General features: G+C 36.2%; 1 protein-coding gene across 3 annotated transcripts in view; it reads left to right on the top strand.

Annotated features, from left to right (window-relative positions):
* NEBL (nebulette) overlaps nucleotides 1–22747 on the top strand; it is a 244553-nt gene that overhangs the window by 195904 nt on the left and 25902 nt on the right. The window contains exons 12-24 of one of the 3 annotated variants that reach the window (XM_057383647.1): nucleotides 437–547; nucleotides 1574–1684; nucleotides 2361–2471; nucleotides 2715–2825; nucleotides 3353–3457; nucleotides 6600–6692; nucleotides 9859–9951; nucleotides 10342–10433; nucleotides 12322–12415; nucleotides 14654–14758; nucleotides 15880–16051; nucleotides 20013–20105; nucleotides 21071–21199. In XM_057383647.1, the coding sequence (XP_057239630.1) occupies nucleotides 437–547; nucleotides 1574–1684; nucleotides 2361–2471; nucleotides 2715–2825; nucleotides 3353–3457; nucleotides 6600–6692; nucleotides 9859–9951; nucleotides 10342–10433; nucleotides 12322–12415; nucleotides 14654–14758; nucleotides 15880–16051; nucleotides 20013–20105; nucleotides 21071–21199 (1420 nt within the window). The remainder of the gene's footprint in view (nucleotides 1–436; nucleotides 548–1573; nucleotides 1685–2360; nucleotides 2472–2714; nucleotides 2826–3352; nucleotides 3458–6599; nucleotides 6693–9858; nucleotides 9952–10341; nucleotides 10434–12321; nucleotides 12416–14653; nucleotides 14759–15879; nucleotides 16052–20012; nucleotides 20106–21070; nucleotides 21200–22747) is intronic. The other 2 variants (XM_057383631.1, XM_057383639.1) reach the window with 2 other exon arrangements.

The following is a 22747-nucleotide window of genomic DNA, read 5'->3' as shown; positions in this document are numbered from 1 at the left end:
GTTTTAACAGGTCCTAGTATGGTGTTTAGGGAATCCATCCTGATTGGGATGCCATTAATGGAACCAAGGTAAAAAACTACAGTACAGCATATACTGGTCTGCAGAAAGAAAATGCTACTGCAGTTAAAATGCTGGTCCAGAGACAGCCAAGGCRCCTTAACAGTGTTCTAGTGCTGTATGGGACTGCTGTTCAAGAGCACGACAAAATTGATGACGACATTAAATTATTTTTATTTTTTCAGCTTTGTTCCTTTTGATTTCACTATTTCTAATTCTATTTTAAGTCTGAAATCTGTACTTCAGATAATTCATATTTCATGGTAGTTTCAAAGAGACTCTTCAGATGTTTAATAAGTAGCGTTTCTTTTCAAGATCTTGCACAAAATATGAAGTGGTGAAATCTYRTTTTTTCTCTWTTTTTTTTGGAAATCCTTAGAAAGAGTATCGAAAAGATTTGGAAGAAGGGGTGAAAGGAAAAGGAATGACAGTGTTTGAAGATACACCAGATTTGATTAGAGTGAAAAATGCAGCTCAGATACTAAATGAGGTATGTTATGCTAGTCACAGTTATTAATATCACAGAAGGTTCACTTTATGTTAAACTCAAAAGATTATTTTTTTTTACACAATCTACAATTAAATGTGTAAGTATTGGAGCCAAAATTATTTGTCTTTTGCTTGAAAAATGCAGTACAATTCTGAATAAAAAACAAGTTGGGACAAATAATTCAGAAGGGACATTTTTAAATGGTGGGTATTTACTTTGAAAAAAAGAGTTTTCCTCAGGCAGAGATGAACTAGAATAGAAAAAAGGGTGATTACTACTATAGTAGTAGAAATAGCACCACTGAGAAGACTTTTTAAGAAAAAAAAAAAGTACAACTATTGTATACAATATTTCCATACTACTTTTTAATATAATTTGCAGATGAACAACGAACATCTCCTTGCTTGGATAAGCTGAAGATGAAATATTAATTTTGTTTTCAGGKTATTGGTTATTTATAATTTATGTTGTGAGGAAAAAGCAGCAATCATGGATGAGGACTGCCGCTTGCCTAATGGCTACGGTTCAGGAAAGACCTATTAAATGAATAAATTACAGCTTCCTCATCTGGAAGTTCACTGGAAGCAATTCTGTATGGTATTAAATTTCTAACRTGTAGTCTTGTCATAAATAAAATATTTTCTTAAAAGTAAAATGTGTTTCAATTAGGCTGACACCAAGTACCAACTTACTACACCATGTTGTGCAGAGCTGAACTTCCCCTTTAGTTTAGAGGATAATTGTAGCAAGCTGTATGGGCTGATTTCCTCTCACTCTCTGCCATATTAACAATTCATTGATACAGGTTTGTACATTCAGTGAATATCTTCTAAAAGTTTTCCTCCTGTAGTTTGTTATGTGTTCTTTTCCTGACAGCAGCTTGCCAAGGATTTTGGGAGCTGTGACTCCTAACTTGAGAGTTTTGATTAACTCTAAATCCTAAAACTCAATGTCTTGTGGAAAAAAAAAATCTACCTGTAACTCTTTGGATTCTGTGAATATAATGTGTAGGTTCTGTCTTCACAGAGGCAATACAAGAAAGACTTGGAAACTGAAATTAAAGGGAAAGGGATGGATGTTGGCCCAGACACACCTGAGATCAGACGAGCCAAGAAAGCTTCTGAAATTGCAAGCATGGTCAGTACTGTTCCTGGGACAAGCTTTCCATTTGACAGAATGCAACAAATTATTGTGATTGAGAATTACAGGTGGTGACCAATCTAGGGAGTAGCAAAAGCACAGATTTCTCCAAATAGCTAATCCACTGAGCTGCAGAGAGTCTGACAGTTGGATAATCAGTGTTTCAAGGGGGAAAAGTTAAGCCTTGCCAGAACTTGGACCTTTCCATCACCTTTTGCAGGCTGTGCTTGTTCCTCGTGGGCCATGCCTGCCTTGGGATGTGTTTAATCACCGTAGATTCTGCTGCTTTTAGGTCTAAATAGCTGCTTATTTAGTTAGGACCAAAAGCAGGGTCAGAGAGATGCTAAAGCATTATGACCTCAGTCTTGCAAAGCACAGCAGAGGGAGAAATTTTCATCTATGTGGGTCTGATTGCAGCTGTCAAAATTGCAGATTTGACAGATGTGAAAGACTACATCCGATCTCAAGTGAGCAGTCTGTTAAAAGAGTTTTTTAAGCCATCAGCAGCTACAGTGTAGGCATTGCATGGATAGATTTACACAACTACTACTCTCAAATCATTAGCTATTTGGAGGTTTGTGAATGTTGGTCAGTGAAATTGCACAGATTAAATTGGGAACCATTTAAGAATTTGGCTGTCAGATGTGAGTATTTCCAATGTTATTCTTTTCAGAAAGAATACAAGAAAGACTTGGAGAATGAAATTAAAGGAAAGGGAATGGAAGTGGGTAGGGATACCCTTGACATACAACGAGCCAAAAAAGCTTCTGAAATTGTCAGCCAGGTGAGTACAGGATAAATTGCTTTAAGATTACTTTGAAAGCAAAACACATTGAGGTGTTAAAACTATAAAATCTTCTTGAACATTCTTAAGCTAAAAAAAGCAAGYAGTGCACAATAAAAATATTAAATTAAAGAAATTGAGGAATTTATGGTCTGACTAGGACTATAAGAATAGCTTTGAAGACAGCATKTACAGACAGTTGTAGTATTAGTTATGGTTTTTCCCCCTTTATTTTTTCTTCAGAAAGAATATARAAAGGATCTGGAGACTGAAATTATAGGAAGAGGGATGCAAGTTGGTCCATACACTCCAGAAATACAACGGGTCAAAAGGGCTTCAGAAATAGCAAGCCAGGTAGACATCATCAAAACCTGAATGTTTTAATTCTGTGTAACAGTGAGTGCTTAACATATGTTGCTCAAAATACCTTTCTAGCTCTCTAGAGGATTTCATACCCATGCAAAATGAATTTACATGTAGTAAAATGCCTTAACTGCCTGATTCTTAATTGAATTTAGTCCTCTTACACCATGTAAATTGAATTTAATGGTTTACATCTACATGTAGTTCTTTTTACATTACCTAATTACCTAATGTTATATTACCTACATACTGACAGTGAAAATATATACATACAATATGTATGAAGATATATATGAGGCTGTATTATATATATGTATATTATGTATTTTGTAGTGTGGGGAACAGTGGTGGGTGTCCCATTCAGACAATGGTAACAGTATCATGGAGAAGAGAGGTTTAGAGAAACACTGAACAGAGATGAGGAGGTTCATCAGCAATGAACATCTTTTKTGCAGTTTGGACATCCTGAGCCTCAAAAACAGGAAGTAGACGTTTAAATTTTTTTTTTTTTTTTTCAGAAAATGTACAAAGATGAAGCGGAGAAGATGCTCTGTAACTATTCTGCTGTCCCAGACACTCCYGAGATGGAGAGGATAAGAAGTACTCAGAAAAACATCAGTTCAGTGAGTAATAGTKCTTCTCTCTTTGCTTGTAACTTTTCATGTATTTTTCAGTTTAAACAGCCTCTCTTGTGCCACAGCATGAAATAAGGAACTTATGAGTAAAAGTCCTTTGAACCATTTGCATAATTTTCCTGGCAAAAGCTGTATCAATCATTTCTTTCAGTAAAAAMAATACTCAAATTTTCTAAGTGTGACAGTGTTATTTTGGATTTCTAAACCACTTATACCATCTTGCCAAGCCACAGTTATGTTTAAATGAAGTTTTTTTTCTTTTTCCATCAAGCCCCAGGAAGTACTTTATTTAAAAGGGAAAAAAGAAGACTAAAGCTTCTTACTCTACATATAAGATTTTTCATCTGTTTCCTATCATATGTATTGAGCATCAAGACTAGGGTATAAAATTAGAACAGATCAAATTTCATAAATACATATAATGATTTTGTGTTATACTGGGTATATTTTTAAATTTTATGCTAGATTTAAGTTTCAGTTTATCCCTAAATATAAATTATGAGCTTAGATTTCTAAAATTGCCGAGTTTGGGACATATTAAGTTCCACTTCCTTTTTGGGCCCATTAATGCTGCTGTTTGTAATTCTGCCTTTGCTTGTAATAGAACAGAGAAGAGGAGTAAATCTACCCTGCAGAACAAAAGGCTGGTTAGTGGCTGTTTTTTATGTCAGACTAAGTAGTACTAATAAAGCCAATGACTTGAGAGAAGGGAGTATAAGTTACTTAAATATTTTTAGCATTTTCTGACACACATGTTWTTCAACTTAGAGATATCCTCAGCTTCTCCTGCTCTCAGCAGTACGAGCTCAGAGAGTTTCTCCCAGAGGTGTTTGCCTGCAGCTCTCCCTCACAGCTGAGSCTTCTGCAGGGCAGTGAGAGGCTGTGGGGAGAGCAGAGGAGGCTCMTCTGAGCCTGCCCTGGGCTCTGGGCACTCCTGTAGCACCTCCAGCCATTACCTGCTCTTTTGCTTCCTTTGGATGAGGACAGCAGAAAGCCACATCTTCCTAGCAGGAGCTCTTGACAGGCCCAGTGWCCCAATTTTTGCTTCCTGTCATCTGTTGGCTGCTGGTTTTGAGTGGTGCTCTGCAGCACAGAGTGATGGTGATTATCACCATTTCTCATGTCACTGCTGTCCGAGCAGGCTGGGCTGACACTCCCTGAGCAGAGGGATTCCAGCTCGCCTCTGGGATCTRCTTTCCTCCTTCTCCAGCCTTTGATAGCTTTTGATGAAGTCCTCAAATAGGTCAGTGGCCCTGGCTGTGTGGACTCACTCACAGTTAGGTACCAGGCTTAATTAAGATAAGCATCACTGCTTAATTAAGCCTTGACAAGCCTCTGACACATCTGAACCCCTGGCAGCCCTGCAGGCCAGTGTGAGCTTTCAGTGCCAAGGCTGACGATTATCCTCTTTGCTAAAAGAGTTCTAGATAATAAGAAATAAAGTATTTTGTCTTTGAGGTGATTTRTATTTGCTTTCTTTTGTGATTGTCCTGTTTCTGTTTGTGAACTGGATCCTTCAAATGTAGGAAAGCAGTTTATAGCTGTGATTGAACTACTTTTTTYSYYYTTYYYYWWKKTTTWAWYYTTTCATCSTCCTGTGCAGTTTAGATTAAAAAGGTAAGTTACTTCCTACYGAGYTAAGATACAGCTGGAAGCAGCCCAAATACATAAAAAAGTAATGACACCTAATACTCTTCTGTTTTTTGTATTTTGTCTCAATTATTTTTCTCCCTTAAGGGACAAAAAAAGCAACTAGGTCTGCAGATAAGATCGTTGCTGCTTTTAGCCCACTAGCTCATTTGGCAGATGATTTATAATAGGATATTTACTTCACAGTCATTTCTTCCATAGAAAAATTYCTGTCTCCAACATATTTTACCAATCTCTCCTTGGTAAAGGAGAAAAGTATATTGTGGTCTGGTCCAAAATAGAAATCTTTCCAACTGACATAGTGCGGAAGAATTTTCAAGTAGTTACTCATAAATGGTCTCTGTTCTCACATGGTAAAACAAAATTCGAGATGGTTCAAGGTTTTCTGAATATTAAAAAAAATAGTTGTGGGCATTCACTCCCCTCTAGGATATTTGGCAGTACTATTCACCCCAAGCTGTGAAAGACTTCAAGGAAGGAGGAGAAATTTATCAAGAATGATGGTTTTACTGTTTAAAGTTTATTGATAGGAAAAATTAAATAAATCTTGGTGTAAGAAAGGCAGAAATACTCAGTGKTAAAGATTAATTTTATTGACTTCAGGATCAGACTTGTTTTTCACACTACCAGACTGGAAATACTTACTAGAGTGGCAACAGCTGTGACATTAAATACTGAAAATCAAGTAAAATTTCTTTAGGAGTTTTGCAGCATGAACTGGTGCTCCATGTTTGTTTAAGTTACAAACATGCTTGGAAATTGTGGAGGAGTTATTTACTGTCTCTTTTATTAACTTTAAATGATYAATTCTGCTGATGTACTTTGTGTTTATCATTTACTGAAACAATTGAAATAGGAAAATTGTGTAAASAGGCCTGTGTATCTTTCCAGAAGTGAATTTTGTTTTTAGATGCAGTCCCCAGCTTTCTGGCCTGAGCTCAGGAGCCCAGAATTGCATGACGTAGCTTGTAGCTCTGGTTGTTGTGGTTATTTTTCCATGAATGTTTCAATTTTCTGGTTTGTTAACTTAGAAATAGTAGTAATGTCTGTTCACTTCTCACAGTTTTTTAAGATCTGAAGACTAAAGACACCAAATCAAATCCAGCATGTACATGCACCTTCAATTACATTGAAATGAATGAAATTACTCAAGCATAAAGTTACATTTGTAAAACTTTATAGATTATAATATAAATTTTAATATTTTTTTCAAATTTAAATATGTCAGTGTGAATACTGAAAAATACAAAGGTCAGTTAGAGGATGAGAATATATTGTCTGGGTTACAGTTGAAAGCAAACAATGCTATCATATTTATTGGTAATTACTCTGATTTATGAAAAATTAAAGTATTTGCTTTCTTAACAAGATTTATAGTCAGACCAATTTGGAACTTGGAAAATTGCCTAGCCCTTTTATGAGAACTTGTATTTGCATTGCTAACAGTCTCATAATTTTCTTTTCTTTTGGGGAAATGAAGGTGTTTTATAAGAAGGAAGTAGGAGCTGGCACAGCTGTAAAAGATACTCCAGAGATTGAAAGAGTAAAGAAAAATCAACAGAATATTAGTTCGGTAAGTGCTATTAACATAAATTATTCTGATGTGAGTAAATGGTGGAACAATTTTTTTTTTTATCTTGTTTGTTGGAAAATGATTCATTTTCATGTCACACATCTCATTCAAATAGTGGTCCACTGATTTTGGATACAGAGCTCTGTTCTAGCACAGATAAAACTCCCCTCTAGTGTGGTTCTTCAGAGCCCAAAGACAGAGTTTCTAATTGAAGCATTATGAAAAATAAGATAATATTTTAGGTAAGTCTTTCAAGAGCGAGAAATATGAGCTATATTTCCCCATATGACAGACTGAACAGCAGTTGCTTTGGCAGTTTAGAAAAATACCATGTTATGAAAAAGAAAATCTGTGATGTTCTGTTAGAGACTGCATGTATTGCATAGGATTGGATACAGTTTGCACTTCCAGAACAGAAAAACTATGTCCAGACATGAACTGTGGGAAAAGGTGGAGAGTTGGTGCCTCTTTAGGTGTGATGGGAAGTTGATCTGTGGACTTGATGAGACTGGTTCTGAATTGATATTGTTTATTTRTGGATGCACAACATCTTTGGCAGTTAATAGGCAACTAAAAACAAAATATCAGAATAACTGTTTGCTTCAAATAGRACATTCTCTTCTGATAAATATGTGGCAATACTTGGACAAAAGCAGAAAAGTGAGTGCCAAGCAAGAAAACCCTTTTAACTGCATTGTTCACTTCTTTGTTCTGTTTGGTGGGGACTTCTCTGGGGCAGTTTTTATGTTTGTGACATGACTTTTCAGATGATTAGATGTTTTCTTAAAAGTAAAGTATGAAAATAATGTAGAGACATCACACTATGTTGTGTTTAAATATTAGTTAAAATATGAATTAGGGACTGTGGACACCCATTCTCACAGAATTTAATTGTTTAGTGAATAGCATTAAACAATTTTCCACCAAAGTAAGGTCAGGTAGAGAATTTAAAAAAAAAATCGAAAAGCTCATATTTTCCTTGGATTTTTTTTCTGCTCTATTCATCACTTTTCATCTTGTCATTCTGAGTCACAGTACAAGCTATCATAGGTCTTAAATCCTGAAATAGTTGAAATAGTTGAGTAATTGAGTAGTTGAAGTCTTTTGGTTGGAAAGCTGTTGGTTTGCTTGATTTAAGGGTGGCATTTTTTTGTTTGKTTGGTTTTTCTTTTGGTTGGTTTTTTTAAATACGTCCAGTTACCACAGACTTGTGTTTGAAGAGTAGTGACACTAACACACAGACATACAGACTTATTGGGAGAAGTTTTACTCTAATGTTTTTTCACAATACCTTGCAAAGTGAAATGGAAAACTAGTGTATAGCCTTCTTGCTGTTTTAGAAATCCTAAATAGTGGTGAAGAGGGAAAATTAAAGGTCAATCAGTATGCTAGTAAACACACTTGACAAAAACATACCAAAGGAAAGACAAAATGCATTAGTGTGTAGTGGTGTGATGTAAGTAGCATGGCCTTTACCTTGCTACTCTTTGTGTAGAGTTAATATTTTACAAAACGTATTTTATTGCATGTAGTGTACTTGAAATTATTTAAGTCTTGTATAATATTTATTAGAGGTGTAGAATGCCAAATTTAAAAGCAATGTACAAGAACGTTTCAAATTATATGTCAGTGAGAAGGAAATTATATTGTGCAGTAAGAGGGAAATTGTATTGTGTAATTTACAGGGGTCCCAAAGGAAGGGTAAATTACACCGATTTTGAATCCATTAGATTTAAATATTTTACACATATTTTTGAATTTAGCCAGAGGAACTTGGGGCAGCTTTAAAACTATTTTCTGAGCTAAATCGAACTGTGGAATGTGAAGCAAATTTGCAGTGAAAGAAACACCAAGGCACCAAAATAACACTTACTGTACAACCAACCACATGAAAAAGTCCATTGAATCATGTTCTGAAAGTGATCAGGTTCTTCCAGGTTACATACGTAGGAGACAAACATCAGAATGGTGTTTTCAAAGCCTAAAATACAGCCAAGGAGGTTGAGCTCATCTCACCTGTTGTGATGTTGGGTTTGGAAGAAGCAGCTTTCTAAACAGAAAGAGCTGTAACTGAATCTGAGCTGAAAAGCTACAAATAAGTAAGGACTTCAAAAAACACTTGTTTATATTGAGGGGCGGGCAGGGTTGGACAGAGCTCTGGGAAGAAGCAGCACTTTGGGAGAAGAGTCTGTTTGTGTTTTTCTACACAAGGGARTGTAGAAAAGAGTCTGTTTGTGGGAAATCTGTGAGGAATGTCGTATGTCTGTCAATACCACAAAGCTGGGGTCTGACTAAAATTCAAGTAGCAGACATTTTGAAGCATTTTAAGGACCAGTAGCACTGCCAATTCTTAAACTTACCTAATAGTCTCTATTAAAAGACCCCTTTTTTTTCCAGTGCTTTAGTATTTTTGCAATCCTAAACTGTCTGGACTCAAGTTTTCCATTCCTGTGCTTCAGGCTGGTTTGGTTTTATTTATTTATAAATTTCAGTCAAAGCAGTTTCCAAGTATGAGCTTAGAGAAAAATRAGTTGTTTTGTCTGTGCTGAGAAATTTGGCTCTCTCAAGAAGTACCATGTCTTGGAGAGAAGAGACCTGAAAATTAAATGTTAGAAAAAAACTCTAAATATCTGAGAGCACCTGCGAAGGCATCAACCATCCAGACAACCACAGTCTCACCTGTGTGTCTGAATGTGTTTTTAGAAAACTTCAATGAGACTTTGAAGCCATCAACSCTTTTAGCAACCCCTAAAAGGCTTGGTTTCTGAAAAGGACTCCAGTCTACTATCCTGAAATGGTAGACACCATAGCAACATAACAGCAGGACCAAGCATTGTCARAGTGGTGTGGGTCTCCAAGTAGGATATGCAGCATCCCAATTATCATGGAAATAGCCACAATCCCATGTGATGTATATTCCCTCTGTAAGAATTCTAGTACACTGGAATTGTTAAATGCACTCTCTGCTGCAGTGCATCACAYAAGATGCATTAGAGACCCTAGCAGACTGTTTCAGAAATTTAATATAACTGTTCCAGTGGTGTTTGTACATGTGCTCCAGTTGTGCAGTAGATATAAGGGAGAGAGTACGAAGTGATTGATGTGTTCTAGTGCCTGTCTCTATCTTCTTTAAATTGCTAATATTTTTGTAATATCTTTTTTCCAGATTAAATACAAGGAAGAAMTTCAGCGTGCAACAACTATTTCTGATCCACCTGAACTAAGGAGAGTTAAGGAAAACCAGAAGAATATCAGCAATGTGTGCCCCATTTTCATTGTTTGCACACTCCTCTCGGCTGTATTAAATRTGTTTGTGTCTTGGTGAATATGTCTATGGTGTTTGTGTTAGTTTCTGTTTGTCCACAAAGACTGTTTTAATCCATTAATGGTAAAATGATMATTCCTTAGCCTTGCCCTTCCCCTTTGATTAATAAGAATGACAGTGAAGTATTCCTGTTGATGTAACCATTGTCTGTGTTTGAAATAGAACTGCAAGAGGGTGAGTASTAAACATTGTGTGGAAAGAGATGGTTGATTATTAAGGAATGGTATTTTCCATCCAAATGCAGTGTGCTCTTCAGTGTCTAGCACTTTTGTATTTCTGTTACTTGGAAATCTCTGTTGTTATATCTTCTGACRTGTTTGCTAGGTTCAGTACAAAGAGCAGCTCTGCAAAGCTACACCTGTGAGTGTCACCCCTGAGATGGAAAGAGTCAAGAGGAATCAAGAGAATGTCAGCATGGGAAGTTCCTGTCCTTTAATCCTTTGTATAATTTTTGGGTGCACAAGACGARTACAAAGCTCTGCTTTCTGAAACCTTTTCTTTAGTCAGCAGGAAACTAATGTATTGTAATGTATTGGAATTCAAGTAACAGAATTACTTAAATTCCTTCTTTTAGGAAGTAATTGTGAAAAAGCATTGCTTGAATTGGGAAATGGCACATGAAGCATCACATATTCTATTAAAGAAATGGCTGCAATGCTTTGAGATGTTATTCTCTGCCTTGGATTTTGCAGGAAATCTTGACCAATTTATTTTTCTTTAYTTTTCTTTTTWACTCAAACCTCTGCTCTTTTACCTGTCTCCTGGTTCGTCAGTAACCTTCSCATCAGAATTCAGTATTTAATGGCTGACATAACCAATAGAAAGTCACATGATTTGCAGGAGCACAGAGAAGAAGGCAAGGGCTGGAATGTGCTACTGCYTTCCTGCACTGATGATGTTGTTATATCACCATCAGCAGTCATARTCGATGGGTCCACAGATAGCCACAGTGTTTCTCTGGGGGGCTTTCTGCTGCATTCACCAAAATTAATTTTGAGTTACATTAGTCAGAAATTCTGTCCTTCTAACTCAGCTTCTGGATTATTGTTGATATATCTAGCTTTCCTAAAATGTATTCTGCYCAAAAAACCCTGTTTTTCCAAGCGATTCAAGCCAGTCTGTATAGTTTCTCTATTCACTTTGTGATTTAYTTTTCACCAATTTTTATGTTGTGCAAATTTCACTGGAAAGTTTAAATCCTTTTCAAGACACTAGAATAGCTTTGAGTGAAGATTTTTTAACATCAGCCATTTCTAGGAACATAATTCTTGAATAATCTTTTTACCATTATAAATGTTAATTTGTGAGTTTAATCCATTTGTTATTTTACCTCATTTTTGTAAGTCTTTATCAGTTGGAATACATTGATGTGGGCAGACCAAAATTGTGTTGTGCTGGAAAAAAATTGCCTAAGGAATAGATGCCTAACTGCCAGGGTTCACTGCAGAATTATGAGCATAATATATCTGCACATTTAACCTTATCACTTAAACCAAGAGCTCATTTTTGTATTAAAACATTTATTTTGCTTAAAACCGTATGAATTGGYATAAATTTGTTGCCAGAATTTATTAATAAATATTTACCATATCTGGTTTCCCAGCATGTGGGGCCAAGGTTAACATTGGACTGGTTGTCTGTCAGTGCCACATCCTGTCCTCTGTCTGCCTTAGATCTGATCCAGTCTGGAGAGTGCATTTGGTTAATGCATCAAGGGTTATGTTAAAAGTGATAAAGGGGATGTTCCTACAGTGCATTTAAATAAATACAAGTGAAATTAGACTGGATTTAATTGTCAGTTGTCTGAAGTACTGCACCTTCTGGTTTAATCACCTTTGAATATGTAGTTTATACAACTTAGAACATAGATGGAGACCTTGTGTCTTGACACATAGATGGAATTGCTGCATCTTGACAAATATATATTTGCAGTGGACCATGCTGAAATTCAGTTTTTCATATGGTCTGCCTGTCTTTAATGCATTATTTGTGGCTTAACCCCATTCCAAATATGAGATATTTCTCTGTACAGCCAAGGGCCAGTCTGGTAAATGTCAAGATATTGTGTGCATATGTGGGTATAGAGCCACAGAAATGCATTAATAAACACCATGTACAGAAAAAAAAAATTCGAAGGTTAGCTTTCAAAAATCAACTTTTATAAACTTTAATTATCTTCAGCTACCTCCTATCTTTTCAGTTGTTTCCTGGATGACCTTTAAAATCATGCATTTTTACATAAAGCAATGAGATATTGCTGTAGCTGAAATAGTACGAATATATATTTTATTCTGTTAAATAACAGGTTCACTACAGAGAGCAGCCTGGCAAAGCTACTGCTGTGAGTGTCACCCCTGAGATAGAGAGAGTCAAGAAGAATCAAGATAATATCAGCTCGGCAAGTTGTTTGAATCTTTTTGTCATTCAGATTTTCAGTCRTTGTAGAAATATGAACATGGATATGCTTTTCCTTTTGCATTTGATCTGTCAAAAATCCAACTGCTGTTCACTGAACAGATATTGGTTTTATTCTTTGAGGACATGCACTGCACATATGTKCAACAAACGTATTCAGGGTTGCCTGATTATTCTTGCAAAAAAGAAAGTGGTTGTGTTGGTGCCAGTATTTTTCAAGGAGAGAGTCAGTAGAGCTCARTCATTCTTTCAAGAATTTTTGTCCTTTGTTATGAAATTTGAGTTGCTAGACTGCAGGTGTGAATTGCAATAAAGAACAAAGGAAATGAGAATTTAACCTCAATGCAAATGTTTTTTTCTTTATGGTTCAAAGGATGGAAGCATCTATTCCACTCTGTGACGTGCCACTTACGTTAGAACTGATTAGTTCCTAACAGGCTAATACTAAAGAGTAAGATGATRTATGCATCTTGGCTTTTATGATAATAAAATGTAATTGCTGCTACAGTGGTGTAAGAGGCAGGGGACAATTCTATTAAGGAGCAAGGAAGAAGTGCAAAAAGCATTGTGAAATGAAGGATAAGACCAATTATGTTACAGTCTTCTCTCAGCACTGAAGCAACAACAGTGGCTGCACATGGTAAATAGAAGAGGTTTCATGCAGAACCACTGAGTCAAGGTGGCAGAAGAGAATTACAGATAATGAACACTTCAGTGTAGGAGTGAAAAGTAAAGTAGGCTGGATTTGTCACAGAATTTGTCTAAGGACAAGGGAACGGAATGTGACATTGTAACTGCACAGATCTTAATCAWGTTCTTAAAATGATCATGAATATTTACCAAAGTCAGTTAGTTTTGAGGTGCATAGTTGCAAATACGAGGAAATCTGTTCAACAAGTTTTAAATAATTCTTTAGTTTGTGAAAATGAAATGTGTTTTGCTAAGTGACTCCTTAACTTTGTTTCTCAAGATTTATGGGAATAAATGCTCCTCTATGTTAATGAGATTGATGAAAACCAGCCTATGTTGGCTGTATTTATTCTGTCCAGAAAATACCTTATATTCAAAACCATATGTAGCTGAATATATTTTCTAAGAGAATTTACTGTTTAATTAAAAGGGGTTTGAAGAATATGCAGTACAATATATTTTTGTTTCTGTGCATTACTTCAAACTTACATATGAAACACAGACATACAGACATATTTTCAATAGCCAATATTTTTTCAATAGCCAATATGTAATCTTAAGGAGGGTTATAGAGTTTCAAGACATGGTTTCTCTCATCACAAACACATGTTTGCACAACTCATTTGGGAAGTAGTACTTGGAGTATGAATACCTAGGTAAATCTAAAATATTTAGTAACACAGTGCACAAGTTATGATGTAATGCAGGATCTAAGAGAGGCCATTGGTAGAAGAATTCAACAAGACAGAAAAAACTGTAAGAGTACTCACTCCCTAACCAATATGACCAACTACTTCTACTATTTAAAATTTTGAGTGTTTTTTTTCCTTATTTTTTTAATGGATAATTAGCCTTATATCTTTACTTGTCTGTAAAATGCCACAAAATAAGCTAAAAAGAAGAAATATGACATAAGAGATTCTGTACTTAACGATGCACAAAACACAAACCCCAAAAGCTCATTTTGGAAACAGAATATTCAGATTCTTCCCAGACATGTTTCTCTGTGCTGGTAATAAAGACTAGCTATTGGACAGGAGTAAGAAGGCTTCCAAAGGATTAATCCACTTGTAAGAATTGAATTCCTTGGGGGTCTCAGGTAATCCCAACCTGGAAAAAGACTGAGAACAGACTCTGTGTCTGTCTGGGTAATAAGARGGTAGTTTGTCATCAGCTATACAAATATGTTTTAAGGATGTTCTAAGTCACAGTGTTGTTTTCTTATTATTTATCTTATTTTTYCAGTTCATTGACAAATTATTTAATTTATATAATTTAAACAGTCACAAATTTCAGCCTTTGAATAAATATTGTCTTTTGAGTAAGTGATTGATGGAATAAATGTGCCTTTTGGCCTTACCAATATACAAACCTGTCTGTATCCTCACTGTGGAATAATTCACCAGCACGTGAGTRTCAAGAAAGAAGAGAACTGTCGGGCTTTGAAAGGGTGATGTTGCATGGTGTGATTCTCACCGTCCTTTCTGCTGCAAACAAACAATTCACCTGTGCTGTTGTTGCTGTTTTGCAGGTCAAGTACAGCAGTGATCAGAGGCAGATGAAAGGTAGACGTAGTGTGCTTCTAGACACACCTGAGCTAAGGCATGTCAAAGAAACACAAAACAACATCTCTATGGTAGGGGACTTTCTTCCTATAACTAGAGCCTACTAAGGAATGGCACTTGACTTCCACTGGATTTTGCCTTCCATTAATATAGGTAACTAATGAAACTCTCTCCTCAGGTATGGAAGGAACATTTTCTTCTTAAGCCTGTAGAGGGAGCGTTTGCTAACTCATAGGAGTGTAATGAACATTTTCAAAATACTAATAAAACAGTTTTCTAACAGTTAAATGTTGTTTTGTTTTTGTTTTTTTTTTCTTTAAAAATGTACACACGTCATTTGAGCATCACAATTTCACTGGATTAGGTGACACACTTCACCTTGTGCCTGTGCATGTTCCTGGTTTCTGCGTGACTTTGGTTCTTGGAATGAGTTGTTTTGCGTGCGTTGGCTTGTGTGAGAATGTTTGTCAATTTAATTCATTGATGATTAAGTTATTTATAAAGTAAATATGCATAATCAGCAGTACTACCTTTATAACTCGTACTAATACTGGGGTTTTGTTCCTACACTTGGTGCTGTAACACTTCCTACTCTAATATCCTTGTTTTTAATATTTTTTTTTTAAAAGCAGGCTGTTTAGAATAACTGTTRTTCTTTCTAAAAACCTATTTTTAAAGCCAGTGAGTATATGATAAAACAAAAGAGCAGAGTATACATCTGGTATGATACTGTGGATATGGTCAAAATGATCAGTGAACAAAAATGTTTGAGTTCTTTAGAACTACTACTGGAACAATTTTATTGACAGATGTAGTTGTCTGCATCAGTAGACAGCTATCTTATCTTAGAGGAGAAGGCAATGGACCAGTTGACTTCCTGAGGGCAGAGTTGTTTTGTGTCCTCTATGATAATGAGGTGATGCTTTGCTGCTTAAGCTAGTGCCTAATTCAGTGTCAATGGAAAAGAAATGCAAAATTGACAGTAAAATATCAGGAAATCAAGTTAAGGTGATAGGAAAGACTTGGCTGGCCACCCTGCCTGTCTCATGTGTGCAGCAATTCTATTGTGGTACAAAGTCAAAGAATGTAAGTGCCTCATAAACCAAACATATATGTATGCGTTCCTGCATAAAATAACCATTTGCTGTCAATTGCAACCTGGGGAAAAATGTAATTCTCCTTGTTTACCTAGGTAAAATATCATGAAGATTTTGAGAAGACAAAGGGCAGAGGCTTCACCCCAGTGGTAGATGATCCTATAACAGAGCGTGTACGGAAAAACACCCAAATTGTGAGTGATGCAGCATATAAAGGTGTGCATCCACATATCGTTGAAATGGATAGAAGACCTGGAATAATTGTTGGTAAGCTGTTAAATACTRTTGTTATTGAAAGCACTGTGGGGAAGATTAGAGCTCCTGCTTGTGCTCTCCAGATTTCATTTTCACTCTTTTCTCAGCATGAAACTTATGCTTGAGCTAATGGTTCCATGACAGTTTCTAGTGAAGTAATGATAGGAATGAATGAGATATACATTATCATTTGCTTTGCAATTTTTTATAAAAATATGGATGGTTGTTGCTATTACTTTAAAAGTGAAATTTGACTCTATAAGGAAGGTCAAAATATTGACAATAATCTAAATTTTGCACAGAAAAAAAAGACTCAAATTGAYTCCCTAAGATTTGAATGTTTAAAAGTTGCAGGCCAGTTTGCTGTTTCCCCTTCTGTCAGTAAYTTTTCTCTAAGATGTGCACATATCTATTTACCGCTTGTTTCAGAATTTCACAGGGCTTAAAAAATATCTCAAGCTGTAATTCAACACTAACTCATTAGATCTGGTRAGCCAAGCACCAGTATTTAGAAATGATGTTCTGAAAGATGGCCCAAGATAAGAATGAGTTTTCAGGGGGTAGAATGCAGATTAGATTTGTATGTAAGGACAAGGTATTGCATTAAGATATTATTTGGCATAATCATAATGAACTSTACTTAAAAATCAAAGAGGGTATTTGAAATTGCTTAAAAGTCAGCAGGTCTGCTATGGCAAAGGAAATTGTAAACTGACTCTTTTTTATGCCTAATTTCCTTTTCTTTTGGTGTGTCCCTTTTCTGTTTTTCTATGCTTTACAACTATGTAGAGGATCTGCATACAAAAAACCATAGTGAGATAGCACTCTAAAATCCTTCATGAACAGTTATAACAGTGAGACTGACTTTAAGCTTGCCTCTCAAAAACCAGAGAAATTTAGTTAAAATGGATTAATTGATGGTTCACACAGGCCATCTCCTGCCTAAAGCAAGGTTAGGTATATAATTCCTGTCAGATGCTTTTTCAATCTTTTCCTTAAAATCTCCAAATGARTCTCCCCCCATAAGGAAGTTTATTTCTTTCCTTTTTTGTTGCCATCCTTTATGTGTCTGTAGCTAGAGCCTTCCATGAGAAGGGATTTCTCAAATGTGTGTGTTTAGAGAGCTCTGCCTGGGCAAGGTTCTGATGATCTTCCATCACTACTCGCTTTCATAGCTCGAAGTGGTGCAGCCAAAGAGAAAGGAAAGGCTCCTGTAAAATGGAGTGATATTCAGTTTGCAATGTGCTGCTTAGTGCACGCTGCAAACCTTCTGCTCTGTCTGCACTGCACGAGTGCTGYGGTCCTGTGTGAGAACCACGTCTGCAATCCCGTGTCCAGCAGCTGAAGCCTTGACAGCACAAGCAAGTTGGAATTAAGGACATTCCTGAGATAGATCCTTGAGCTGTAAGAGCTGAGATGTTAGGACTGTTTATTGCCTAAAAATACTCCAGGCTCAAGACACACAGAAATTCCTATGCCTGCCAAGCAGCAAAAATTGTACATTTAAAGACAAAAGGCCATGATAAACCTGAAATATTTTAGCTAATGCTTTTTTTGGGAGTAAAATTGCAATTAAAATACCTACTTGTTTAAAAAGAAGCAATGAACTCGCTGCCCATGAAATGTCCTTGGTAGCTCAAAAAAAACTTACAAACTGAAAAACATACCTATGACTCTCGTGAGTATTTTTCATAGCAGAAAATTTTTCARCCRGTTAGGAAAAGTGTGTTAGAATCCYTCTGGTTGATTTTTCATGTATTATTGGTGAAGCTGTAACTACTTTTTCAAATGCCTGGTTGCTAAAATGAATGACTCTGCTTTGGCAAATGGGCACTAGTTTTAACCCTACTAAGCCAGTCTAAACCCATTAAAATAAATTGATCTAAGTGARCTTTGGATCTGTTACTAAAGAGGAACCACAATTCTCACATGAATATAAGGATATATTAACTTGGCAAAAGTTACCAGGGATTTAAAATTGACTTGTGTTATAAGTTGCCAAGATTCTAATTCTATGTATGTTATTTCAGATTACAGAGATGGATAAAATCAATACAAATCAGTGGCTGTTGCACTGGTGCTGCCATGAAGCCATACTTACATTTTTACTTACTAAGGAATGATCAAACAGGACAAGTTGGGTGTTCACCAATTCCCCTACCCCTTCTSATGCCTGTCATTCCTTTATGTAGGTGTATAATTTATCACTGTTAGGACTAACCCACAGTTTATCAAAGGTTTTGTGTTGGCTTTAATTTATCTTGGCAGGAAGGAGTTATACCTCAMCTTATGGGAGTTGTGGTAGATATGTATAATGTACATACACTGAATGTATTCTAAAGCTATGGGATTTATTTTGTTAGTTCTGTCTGTTCTTTCCACTGCATCTAGGCTATTAATAATTTGAAATGTGACATATTTCTGGTCCTTACAGTCCTAATGTAGCTACCAATCCATTATTTAGCTCAGTATCACTCAAACCAGCAAAAGAAAAAAGTTGGGAAGAAAATTTTTTTTCCTAGTTCCAATATTTGGAATAAATCTTGCAGACAGGTCTGCCCAAGAACAAACTCCCCAGTAAAAATGTGTGATCTGGTAGATGGGTTCTTTGACTGATTATGCTTTACATCAAGGTTTTATTTGAAACTGGTTTGAAAAGATTTAAAGACTATTTTATTTTAGACATAGCAGATATAATGGAATCATTTAGATTGSAAAAGARCTTTAGGACCATCAAAGGTAACCATTAACCCAGGATTGTCAAGCCCACCACAAAATCATGTCCCCARGCATCATGTCAACACAACTTTTAAATATCTCCAGGGATGGTAACTCAATCACTTCCCTTGGCAGCCTGTTCCAGCRCTTGACAACCCTTTCAGTGAAGAGTCTTTTCCTWATATCCAATATATAAACCTCCCCTGGCACATTTTCTCACATCCTGTCACTTAYTACCTGGGAGAAGAGACCTATTCCCACCTCACTRCAAGTTCCTTGCAGGCAGTTGTAGGRATCAATAAGGTCAYCCCTGAGCCTCCTTTTCTCCAGGCTAAACATCCTCAGCTCCCTCAGCTGCTCCTCACAGATTCRTGYTCCACACCCTTCCCAAGCTCCATTGCCCATCTCTGGACACTCCAGCACCTCAATGTCCTTCCTGAATTGAGGGGCCAGAACTGGACACAGAACTYGAGSTGTGGCTTYGGCAGGGCCAAGTACAGAGGGGCGATCACTGCCCTGGTCCTGCAGACTGCACYATTGCTGATCCAGGCCAGGATGCCATTGGCCTTCTTGGGCACCTGGGCACACACTGGCAGAGGGAATTACTACGATCAAGAGTGGGCTTCATGCAGTGGATGTGTACATTATAGATTTTTACAGCTGAATTTGTCGCTTTAGTTCATTTTTTTGGTACTAATTAAGAAAGATGGTTGTTTTTGAGTTTACATCAATTAAGCAATTAGTAGAAATTTATTTTGGATAAGATGAGCTATGCCCGTGATTTTTTTTCCTATTAGGCTGACATGATCTCTCCTGTGTACAAAAGAGAGTGTGTCAGCTGTGGAACTTTTTACTTTATACTGTCATCTATGGGAGTATCTACTGCAGCATCCCCACACAGTAAGGATGCTGCTGGGGAACTGGGGAAACAATCCTGTAGCTCTGATGATTTTGGTTCTGCTACTGGAAGGCAGCTCTAATAGGTGACACTTAAGAAAATACTATGGTCATGTTTAGAAAAACCAAAAAAATTGGGGGCAAAAGTCTCCTTAAAATAGTGTCAATGCTTAAAATKAAATACTAAGTTCTTTTAAGCAGGAAATTATTGCTTTCTGATCTCTCCGGGTGAATACATAGATATTTTGGTTAATTTYTAAATGAAGGAAACTGATTGCTGATTGTCAAAGCTCATTCCTTTCAYGCTTTTACTTCCTTTGTTGTTTGTCTGTCTTATAATTTCTGTGCTTGGAAAAAGATCTTAAAGTTTGGCGCACAGATCCTGGCTCCATCTTCGACATTGATCCTCTGGAGGACAATATTCAGTCTAGGAGTCTGCATATGCTTTCTGGTATTGCTTAACTTTTTCCCAGTTCAGCTCTTTATGTTTATGAAACTRAGTTGATACTGTAAATTTTCAGGTTGATGTGCCAGCCATATGTTTTATAAGCATACTTTCATATATATTTATAACTGTAGTAGTTTAAAAGCAGTGTTTTATAGGAACTTCAGCTGTAATCACTTGGGGAGATAAGAAATAGTTAAATAAATCTTTTCTTAAACAAGTTATTCATGCCACTTACAAGCAGCCCCTTAAAAAGCATTGACCTACTTTGTTCTTGCTAAAGTGGAATTTTCAAACAGTTGGACCTTATAAAATTTTAGAGTTATAGAAAGTGGCCTATTTGTGAAATTGATTTATTTTCCATGCACATTTTGGCTATATGGCTCAGGATAATATGCTTTGTTATATTATTTGAAACTCCAAGGTGTTCATAATTTAAGGATAGATGGAAAAGGAGAGAAAGTAATGTAATAACAGGGAGCAGTGTTTTGGCTTTACAAGTTTGTGGATTATTTTCCTGCATAGGAGTGTTTATTTTGAACGYTTAATTTTTCACCCTTATTTTCTTTACTACTTTGGCACTTCAGATATTCTTTTCAACAACATACAGCAGTATTTCTACATGCACTTGTATGCATGGTGGGATAAAGGAGTATTTTGATTTTCCTCTGAAAACTTTTATATTCTTCATCTTTATCCTTTCCCTTTCTAGTACCTCAATACCACCTTACATTTCTGCTGTTCTTTTAAAGCAAAGAACAAGCTTAATTGTATTAGATTTTGAAGCAAGCTTTGGAACTAATGGTGCTCACAATGGATACAAAATTGTGAAGAATTMATTTTTCTCTAATTTTAGTGTCATCAGTATATGAATAGCAGTGTTAGCAGTGGTGGGGTTTATGTTGTTGCTTGTCTTTGCWCTTCTGTCATCTTCTTACTGTGATATTCTTTATTTCTTTCTACCTTTGTAGAAAGAGCAAGCCGTTACAGTAAGCAGTATTTGCATTCTACCAGTGTGGGAGATTATAAATCAGATGGCTCTGACACGAACCCCACCTTTTCTTACTGCAGTGAGATAACCAGGCCATCTGATGAAGGAGGTACCTGTTATTCCCCACTTTTTCACTAACAACACCATTGCAGTGTGCTGAGAATTCACAGGCTGGTATTAACTCCACATCCTTGTGCARCCCCAAATAAAACTGAGTAAGCTGTTGCTAGATTGATTAAGAAAGCAAAGCAAGCTCTGGACTGCACAGTTTCTTGCATGCCACATTGTTCTCTTGTGAATTCTCTTTTTCTCTCATTTTGGTTATGCTGTTGGCTCCACAGCCCTGTTAACTCCTATTTACAGTGCTTAAAAGAAGGTGTGTTGTGTTTTTGACAAAACATACATGAATCTAGTGTTTTTTCTCTCTAGAATGGCACAATGTAACTGAATGAAATACACCTCTAAGCTGAAAAAAAAATATTTATCTTGGGCTTTTCAGTGGGCAAATCAAGTATTTCACAGTATTTTGGTAACTAAAATACTTTTTCCCATATTCACCTATGCAAGTTCTTGTGGCTCTGTTTTCAGCTTAAAAAAAACCAAAAAAGCAACGAATTTTATCCTGTTCTCTTTCTCACATATGTAAATTTTCTCACCCTCTCAGTGGTTTGAGAGCCAGGTTTAACATTCATCTGGGAAGTTTATATGGTCTGTTATGGTTTAATGTGGATTAATATTAGAATACTTGGACAAACCTGCATTCTCAGGTACAAAACCATATTTGTACCTGTTTGATGCCATTGATTAGAAGAAAATTTAGGAAAATGGTGAATAAGAGTCTGGTCATCCTACTGGCATTACAGTATGCATTAGACTTGACTGATGAATTGAAAACATTCTGAAAATTGTATTCTTAATGGATATTTTTTAAAAATAGTGATTTCCTCTTCTCAGTTGAGAGAAAAGGTGCATTAAAAAGTTATCCCAAGGGATACTTTTTTTTTAAAGAAACAATTTAGTTTCCTGACATCATTAAAATACCCAAGCTTTTTGAAGATTTTAAGGCTTCTTAATTGTACACTGAGCTTGTTTATGTCCTCTAATATGTTACTGTAGTGGTTGGTGCTGATGCAGTCTATGTTGTTTTGGGTGCTGTGTAAACAGATATAAGCAGTTCTGACTAAGAATGGATGAGGAAGAAGGTGCTCAGACTGAAGTGCTAACTCTGAATGAAGAAACACACATCTTTCRCCTTTGACAGAAATGTTTTGCTTTGTCTTTATTTGGTATTTTAACTATATGCCCAACTGTTATAATTGATGATAGCAATAATGCCCATTGTATTGGTTTTTAACTCTTTTCCTGTGATGATGCAAAGTGGGCTTTAGTCCAGTGCACATCATTTTTCAATAGCTGTTCTGGTCTTTTCTCTGGCAGTGTTCCAAGCCATTTTAACATTGCTTTGTCAACTTGATTTGATTTTTAACAGGTACTTTTATTACTTGCCGTATAGAGAAGGGGAAATGGGTTTATTTTCCTGCTTGTTTTGGCACTAGTAAGCTTGCTTTTTGTGGCTCTGCTTAAATCTATTGTAGTGGTGATGCCTTGGATAGATCTTTGCCAAGATCAACGTATTTTAACAAGAGGTTTTTTTTTT

This window comes from Malurus melanocephalus, unplaced genomic scaffold, assembly GCF_030028575.1.
Source record: "Malurus melanocephalus ecotype Western Australia unplaced genomic scaffold, MMel_1.1 scaffold_14, whole genome shotgun sequence".
Taxonomy (NCBI): Eukaryota; Metazoa; Chordata; class Aves; order Passeriformes; family Maluridae; genus Malurus; species Malurus melanocephalus.
The sequence above is the reverse complement of the archived record's forward strand: the minus strand, read 5'-3'. Positions and strand labels throughout refer to the sequence as shown.